Here is an 8769-nt window from a genome sequence, read left to right on the forward strand (position 1 = left end):
ACACTAGGAGACATGGGGACACTGAGACACTAGGGGACACTGGGAGACATGGGGGCACTGAGACACCGAGAGACATGTGGAAACTGGGAGACATGGGATCATTGAGACACTAAGGCAGGCATAGGAAACCTTCGGCACTGCAGATGTTTGTAAGAGCATTAAGGGAGATATAGTCCACAACATTTGGAGTGCTAAAGGTTGCCTATTCCTGCACTAGGGAATACTGAGAGACGTGGGGACACCACTGAGACACTAGGGGACACAGACATCTGGGGACACTAGGATATATAGAGACACTAGGGGCACGAGGAGACATGGGGACACTAGGATATATAGGGACACTGAGACACTAGGGGGCACTGCCACTGGGATAATTAGGGGAAATGGAAACACTGGGAGACATGAAGACACTGCCCTGTGGACAGGGAGACAGTGGGAGCAATCACTATAGAGCAGAAGCAAACTGCAAGTAGTTTTTTGGTGATTTTCAAGAATTTTTTGTTATGTCACTTGTTGTGATTTACATCTTGTGATGTCACGCATGCATAATTATTATGCAAATTACTATGGCCGTTTTGGTTTTTTTCCCAAGAAAGGTGGCAACCCTAATGATCTGCATAATGTTAGGAGATGCATAATTCACAAATTAAAAAAAAAAAATTATTTATTTGCCTATTGTCGGTGGCAAACTATATCAAGTCGTACGACTATGTATCAATAAAAATACAATAAATATATACAAGACTTTGGTGACGATATAGCTCCAGGGAGGTGATTTTACTCACCTCGTTCCAGCGCCGGGAGCCTCGTGAAGCCGCGCCCCCTATTTCGTCAAAATGACGAAATAGGCGGGCGCGAGCAGGGAGCAATCAGACGCTTCCATTTGGAAGCGTCATTGCTCCCTTGTGCGCATGCGGGGCTTCGCCGCACATATTGCAGGCGATGGGCAGCATCCACATTGCTGAGTGACAGCTCAGCTCGCGGTCTTTGCCCGCCCTCCCTCCTCCGCTGACAGGCTGGAGAGAGAAGGCGCGCACACAGTGCCTTCTCTCTCCTGAACACGTCAGACGCATTTTAATACGTCTGACGTGTACAGGGCCTTTTTAGGGCCCTGCGTGATAGGAAGTCCCTCTAGTGGCCGTCTGAGTGACGGCCACTGGAGGTATTCCTATCAATCAATGTAAACACTGTATTTTCTCTGAAAATACAGTGTTTACATTAGATTGCCTGCAGGGACCTATAGATAATACCTGAACAACTACATTAAGCTGTAGTTGTTCAGGTGACTATAGTGTCCATTTAACACAGACTTCATAAAGTAAAATGTTGTGTCTGTCTTTTCACCAGTTACAGTCTCCCTCCCCCACCTCCCCTTTGAGCCCATTCGGTTCTAAAACAGCCAGACACTGTATCCATCGCTCTGTGTCTACACTTGTCACACAGATATTGCAGGCGATGGGCAGCATCCACATTGCTGTACTGCCCCCAGGAGCTCAGCATTCCTTTACCTCCAGCAAGATGGCGCTCCTGGGTTCAGTTGGGCAGACTATTTAGCATTAGCTCTAGTGTTTAGAACTGCGGCCGGTGTGTCGGACGCCTCTTCTGTTACCATAGTGATTGCTTAGCCATGGCGTCCCAGACTCCGGCCGCACGACTTTTCGCCTCTTTGCCACTGAGCGAAACTGCTGATAACTTGGAGAACAAGGCGGGGATTGTGCTGGGGCAGAGAGGGGGGCGGGAGGTCCATGTGAGCGGCTACTCCGAGCTGAGCGTTGCCCCGGACCGGGCCCGAGTGTCCTTCCATCTCAGCAGCACCAAAGCGGCAGCAGCCGAGGCCAAGAGCAGCGTCCAGAGAAGGCTCGAGTACATCGAGCAGTGTCTGCGGCAAAGCGGGGTCTCGGTATGGAAGCAGTCAGTATTACGGGTCATGGGAAGGGAAACTAATCATTGCCCGGGGAAACTAGGGGACAGTGCTGGAGGGAGGGGGTGAACCATAACCACTGAGCTGCCAAACCAACAAACCATAACCACTGAGCTGCCAAACCATAACCACAGAGCTGCCAAACCAACAAACCATAACCACAGAGCTGCCAAACCAACAAACCATAACCACTGAGCTGCCAAACCAACAAACCATAACCACAGAGCTGCCAAACCAACAAACCATAACCACAGAGCTGCCAAACCAACAGACCATAACCACAGAGCTGCCAAACCAACAAACCATAACCACAGAGCTGCCAAACCATAACCACAGAGCTGCCAAACCATAACCACAGAGCTGCCAAACCAACAAACCATAACCACTGAGCTGCCAAACCCTAACCACTGAGCTGCCAAACCAACAAACCATAACCACTGAGCTGACAAACCATAACCACTGAGCTGCCAAAGAGGCATTCAGTGTTTTGCACTATGGTCTATGGGGGATGTAAAAATGTAAATAGGAGTGATTAACTCAGCAAAGGTTTTATCATTTGCATTCAAATGGTGCATTTCCAACCTAGTATAGAATTAGCGTTGTCCTTCATACAAATTTTAAGTGCAGGAAGCCTCTGCCACATCAAATTATTAACTATTTTACAATTTTGTGCACAAATCCTTTTCAGCATGGAAAAACTAATTTAAATCTTAATTTACTACAAGACCAGTTGACCCATCCATTCAATGAACACGACTCCACAGGCAATGGAGGTGACCGACTGGTCGGTTAATTTGAGCGAATTTGATGTTTGTCCCAAATAAAAAAGGATTTTTCTACTATTTTACCTGTTAAAGGAACACTATAGTCACCTAAATTACTTTAGCTAAATAAAGCAGTTTTAGTGTATAGATCATTCCCCTGCAATTTCACTGCTCCATTCTCTGCCATTTAGGAGTTAAATCACTTTGTTTCTGTTTATGCAGCCCTAGCCACACCTCCACTGGCTATGTTTGACAGAGCCTGCATGAAAAAAAAAAACTGGTTTCACTTTCAATCTCAATATCTCAATCTCTAAATTGAACTTTAATCACATACAGGAGGCTCTTGCAGGGTCTAGCAAGCTATTAACATAGCAGGGGATAAGACAATCTTAATTAAACAGAACTTGCAATAAAGAAAGCCTAAATAGGGCTCTCTTTACAGGAAGTGTTTATGGAAGGCTGTGCAAGTCACATGCAGGGAGGTGTGACTAGGGTTCATAAACAAAGGGATTTAACTCCTAAATGGCAGAGTTCTATACACCAAAACTGCTTCATTAAGCTAAAGTTGTTCAGGTGACTATAGTGTCCCTTTAACACTAATTAACATGCATTCAATTTGTTCAAGATAGCTAAAGGTGCTTTGTGCACAAGTCTAGTAGCAATTTGGGAGTAATTTGCAGTACCACCACTTACCACTCTCAATAATTCAAGCAACCCAGGTTTGTTTAGAGGCCATGTGTGATTTAAGGTGTTGTAGCAGTTTTAATGCAACAAAGGAGTTCAGATAAAAGCATGAAAAATCAAAAAGTTATGTATAATATTTTAATTGTTTTTCTCCCATAGGAAGAAAATGTAAACATTACTAAAGAATTTAGAAAAATATCAAACACATATCAAATGGAAACAGAGGTACAAAAAATATTTAAAACTACATAATGACTACTCAACAGTGTCCTGGAAAATGTGTTTAAAAGAAATGTAGGACTTGTGTTGATCTTTAAAATTTAAAGTGTGTGAAGAGTGCTGGGGTTTACACCGTGCACTTGCGCTATCCCAGAGTAGTTTGTCAAACTGTCCTACAATGGTTTGACAGTTTATCTGGTAGTGCCTATGCCTGCAGGTCTACATCCAGATTCTCCTTGCAGGAAAATCAGGTTAGCTCTACTGAGCTATGCAGGGCTGCAAGTCTGTATAGGGCTAGCTTCAGCTCAATGAAGGCACCTGAGGAACCCAGGTAATTTGTCAACCCATTCTAAAATGGTCTGATGGGTAACTCTCTGAAGGCGTCAGGGCACTCCTGGCTCAATAACCACTACAGCCAACTGCAGTTGCTATGGTGCTAGGAATGTTCCTATGCAAAAAGCCTTTCATTGTGAAGTACACTGAGACTTGTATTATGCTCAAGCAGTATGTTGGATAACGTACATAGTAACAGATACTAATTGCATGAAGAAATATTAAATAAAGCAATGTATAAAATTGGAAATTGCTTGAAATTGTTTTTCACCTTCTTTTGGATTGACGGGAAAAACGTGTGAAAGGCTGAATTTGATAGGCTGAAGTCTTTTTGTAACTTATTACTGTGTAGGGTTGGTGAAACAGGTAATAGCCTGTATATCCCATGACATACTAGGTTAGTGAAATCGCAATGGTTAAATCATTTTATATTAGAATGCACAATATTTTACATATGCTTAGGTATCTTTTTTTTTTTTTCTTTTCAGAACACCATTAGTTTTGTGTAAATATAATTCTGCATTATTTGTTTGCCATAAGTTAACATTGTTATATCCATTCTAGGTTTTTGCCATATTCTTGAATTTTGAAAAATTGCAGAGCGTCTGTAACACATTGGTTGAAAAGCTGGAAAATTCAATTGCCATATCGCCTGTACAGTTTTATCACTCTCCACAGAGCTTGGAAAAATTAAGGTATGAAACAGAACACAAGAGGAAGGGGAGGGATGGACGGTGTTTATTAGCGAATTGTAGGTCATTGAAAACAAAACTGCTACATTTTAGGTAAAAATGCTTATCTGGTGAAAAAAATTCAGCTCCTCTTAGCTATTTTCACTGAAAAGTACAGCATGAATGTGTGTTATGCAGGGGTTTAATTTCCAAACAATTAATTGAAAATACATTTTATGACAAAATAGCAGCACTGGAGAAATTTTCAGTTCAAACTGCAGTGCAAATAAACAAGATAAATAAAGCCATAAAATGATTCAAAATCTCCTTTTTACTATCCAAAATAGAAATGTAAGGTGGAAGTTGTCACAAACAGTCCACAAAGGCATGGTGTAGTGATGTCCGGTCTTCCTACCTAGGCTGACTAGTACTGGAGGCTCTGTGACATCCCGCCCTTCACTGAAACTCTGCCCAGATAATTGATTTTTCAATATTTACCCATCACAAGCTGCTTGACTTCCACACTTGGTTTTAACCATGCGACTGTTAATTTATTTTGACTAAACCACAGAGGGAAAAACATCCTAATGACAATTCTGCAAGTGCATATTCAGGACTGAGTCACTGTTTGCACCAGGAAATTTTAACATTTCTCATGAAAATGAATGAATGGAAACAACCTAGTTTTACTTTATTTTCATACACTGTATTTTGTAGAATGTTACGTGCTATAGTCAGGGCTGTGAATTTGGTAGCAATTATGGGTTTGTGGAGTCGAAATTGATAAAACTGTACCTACTCCAGCTTACTGTAGAGTATATGCTGGCTTGATCCCCTAAAATTAGAGATCTTGTATAGGTATAAGCCTATTATAAGCCTTATAGTATAAGCCTATTGTCGCCACAGCAGTCAACCTGTAGTTTTTGATTCTAGTCTAGGCCTGCGGACTTGCGCACACACACAGCTCCAAGGATTTCTGTTGGATTCATATAGGTCATTACCTGGCCGTTCTAGCAGTGTAATATTTTACAGAAACCACTTTTTGCACAGAGCAGCAACATGACAAGCGGCTGAATTCTGTTTAAATATGCAGGCTTATTTTCCTGGAAATGATCACACGTTTTGGCATCCAGTAAGGGATGTATGACTTCCATAATGCATGCAGGCAGCAATTTTTCTCCAATTCATACTTTATTCCGTCATTATTATGCTGGTCTCATCACTCCAAATGACTGTCCCATTGTTCTTCAGAACAATTAACATGTTTTTAGCCCACTTTAATCTCTTCCTTCTTTGTTTTGGAGATGGGAAATTCAAGATAATTCAACACATTTGTTGAATTAAATTCTGCATGGAATTGTATTACTAGTGATATGTAATTTTGTGGCATTATTTAAAAAAATAAGTGCCTTATGAGCCATGACATTAGAAATACAAACTTTCCAAAAGGTTTCCACAATTTTGGCTGCACTGTATCTAATATAAGGATGTTTTGTGTACTGACTCCACAGCCCTGGCTATATTAACTAGAAGCATTCTCATACAGTTAATGGCATTTTGCTGTGTTTCTTAAATTCTGTTGCATTTTGCCTTAAAGAAACACTAAGGTTATATATAGATATATTTGTGAACGATTTAAATTCTTACCTGGTGGTAACCACTCTCCTTAGCCTTCACTACTTCTGACTGAGATCCGGAGCCTCCCTTGTTTTTTTCTGAGCTACAGTTTGTCTACTTAAAATATGAGTGTAGCAGCGAACACCAGGGCACTCCTGGAAACGTAACCACTAAAGCACCCTGTAGTAGTTATGGTGCTCGGAGAGTTTCTTTAACTGTGTTCAATATAATCATGACACTGAACGTGAAGACTGTACATTCACTTGGAAGTCACTAGAAGCATGCTGACTGACTAACGTAAACATTGCCCTCTCACAAATTACAATTTACATTTGTCATAGTGCAGGGACTGCATCTAGGCGCCCAGACTTTAACTGTATTAAGTTGAAAGTGTTCATATTACTTTAAATTTAGATTTTTATTTTAATAAAGTATTTGTTGTGTGAATCAACAAAAGTAAGGTTCCAGTAAACTCTAGAACAGGGGTAGGCAACCTTCAGCATTTCAGATGCTGTGGACTACATCTCACACAATGCTCTTACAGCCATAATGCTGGCAAAGCATCATGGGAGGTGTAGTCCAAAACCTCTGCAGTACCAAAAGTTGCCTATTCCTGCTCTAGAAAATAGAGAGATTCTATTCATCGGTTTAGAGTTAATGAGTTCAGGCCGGAATTTTTTATACAGCTCTGTATCCTAAAGGAAATCTTATTTGCAGCAATTGCAAACAGCTGAAAAGAAGATTTTAACACATTTGTTTAAATGTTAACTTTTTGTTCTAGACGTGAGGTTTGCATTGGTGCCGTTGGTAATGCAAGACGCAAAGCTCAGGAAATCTGTCATCTGGTTGGCCATTCACTTGGTAAGGCTTTAACCATAAGAGAAGAAGAAATGCGGGAATGGGAAGATCAGTCAGAAAACTACCACGGATCTCTATCTATTCAACATAAAATAAAGAGTGCTACAATTCACGCTTCTTCAAAAGTCTGTGCCACATTTGAAATTAAAACAAAAGAGAGAAACAAGAAAAACTGCTGAGGAAAGGTTTACCAAAATACAATTATTCAGATTGTACTATATTAAATATATGTATATATTGTTTTTGGCATGCTATCTCAAGCTCCCCTGCAATAAAGAAAACTTTGCATTTTTCCTTATTTACAAAAGGTGTTAGTATAGTTTATTAATATTTTAGTTTTAATAACACACTGAAAAAGGCTTGTGTTCAAACTCCCATTACTTTGGGGTGGTAGCAATGGTTATAGTATTTAGCCGTACCTATGCACCTTCCTGCATCCCTCTGAACGTTTAAGTAGCATAATGCAGTGGCCATTGAAGTGTAAACTCACCTGCCAATGTCAAGGCAAATCTCTTAACATTCACCTTGCTGCTGTTACCTATAAAGCAAAAAGCTAATGAGACATCAATATTTTTATGAAACTCTAGGCACTGTTTAACCTTTAATAGAATGACCATGACATGGCTGTGTAATACAAATGTAAAAAAAAAAAAACAACCTTATTTAAATTTATTAATTGTAAGGATAATTATTATTTTAAATTCTGGAAAATGATAGTTCATCTTCTAGAAACATTGTATTCTAATTGTGCTTCCTTATCTGACAATATGGAGCAGTTATTTGGTCAAGACTATATAGGAACTATTTTAACTTTTTAACTATTTTTCACTTTGTAAGTGCAACTTTAATAAAGTGTATTTTTGTGTATGCAGTTTTGTGCCGCTCTTCTTCCCTAAAAGCACAAGGAAATCTTGGGAAAGAGAAGACTAGAAGTGAGAATTGGATATAATATTCTGCCTATTTTTTTCCCTACCTTTTGTGAGTGCATTTGAAATATCTTAGTAATATATTGGTTATTTTTATCTGCACCATTTGTGGTTTCCTCTCTGATTTTATTTTGTAGTTTTTTGTTTGTTTTTTTAATTCATATTTGTATTTATGAAGATTTTAAGGAATCTTCTTACTTCTTACTAAGGGTAATTTAGCATTTTGTGTTTTCCCTTATCTACCACTGGTGTTCATGTGCTACAGGGGTAATATTGTTTTTTTTCCCCAGTTATATAGGAACTATATATTACTTCAAGGTATATGTTCCGTAGGTGGCATTTTATTCCATTAACTTGCTCACCATACACTGATCAGCCACAACATTAAAACCAACTGCCTTATATTGTCCAGAGCATGCCTCTGCCGACCTACCTTCTTCCCATTGTGCATCCTGCTGCCATCTCTTCCTTAGGTAAATGATGCACATGCACCCAGCCATCCTCTTGCTCTAAAAGAAACGTGACTCATCAGTCCATGCACCCATTTTCCATTTCTCCATGGTCCACTTGTGACACCCACGTCCCCTTTGAAGGCACTTTTGGCGGTGGACACAGGTCATCATGGGCACTCTGATCAGTCTGGATCTAAGCAGTCCCATACATAGCAAACTGTGATGCACTGTGTGTTGATACCTTCTTATCATGGCCAGCATTAAGTTTTTCAGCAATTTGAGCTACAGTAGAGTTCCTCTGTGTGATTGATCCATACGGCCCCT

The 8769-nt window shown here is 40.2% G+C and overlaps 1 protein-coding gene across 1 annotated transcript; it reads left to right on the forward strand.

The window, feature by feature from the left end:
• Positions 1–1582: 1582 nt before the first annotated feature.
• Positions 1583–7640, forward strand: IRAK1BP1 (interleukin 1 receptor associated kinase 1 binding protein 1). Its single transcript, XM_063441138.1, has 4 exons — positions 1583–1900; positions 3529–3594; positions 4486–4616; positions 6991–7640. The coding sequence occupies exons 1-4, from the start codon at positions 1628–1630 to the stop codon at positions 7244–7246; spliced, it is 726 nt and encodes a 241-aa protein (XP_063297208.1). The 5' UTR covers positions 1583–1627; the 3' UTR covers positions 7247–7640.
• Positions 7641–8769: the final 1129 nt, after the last annotated feature.

The sequence above is a fragment of the Pelobates fuscus genome, chromosome 2, assembly GCF_036172605.1.
Source record: "Pelobates fuscus isolate aPelFus1 chromosome 2, aPelFus1.pri, whole genome shotgun sequence".
In the NCBI taxonomy this organism is placed as follows: domain Eukaryota; kingdom Metazoa; phylum Chordata; class Amphibia; order Anura; family Pelobatidae; genus Pelobates; species Pelobates fuscus.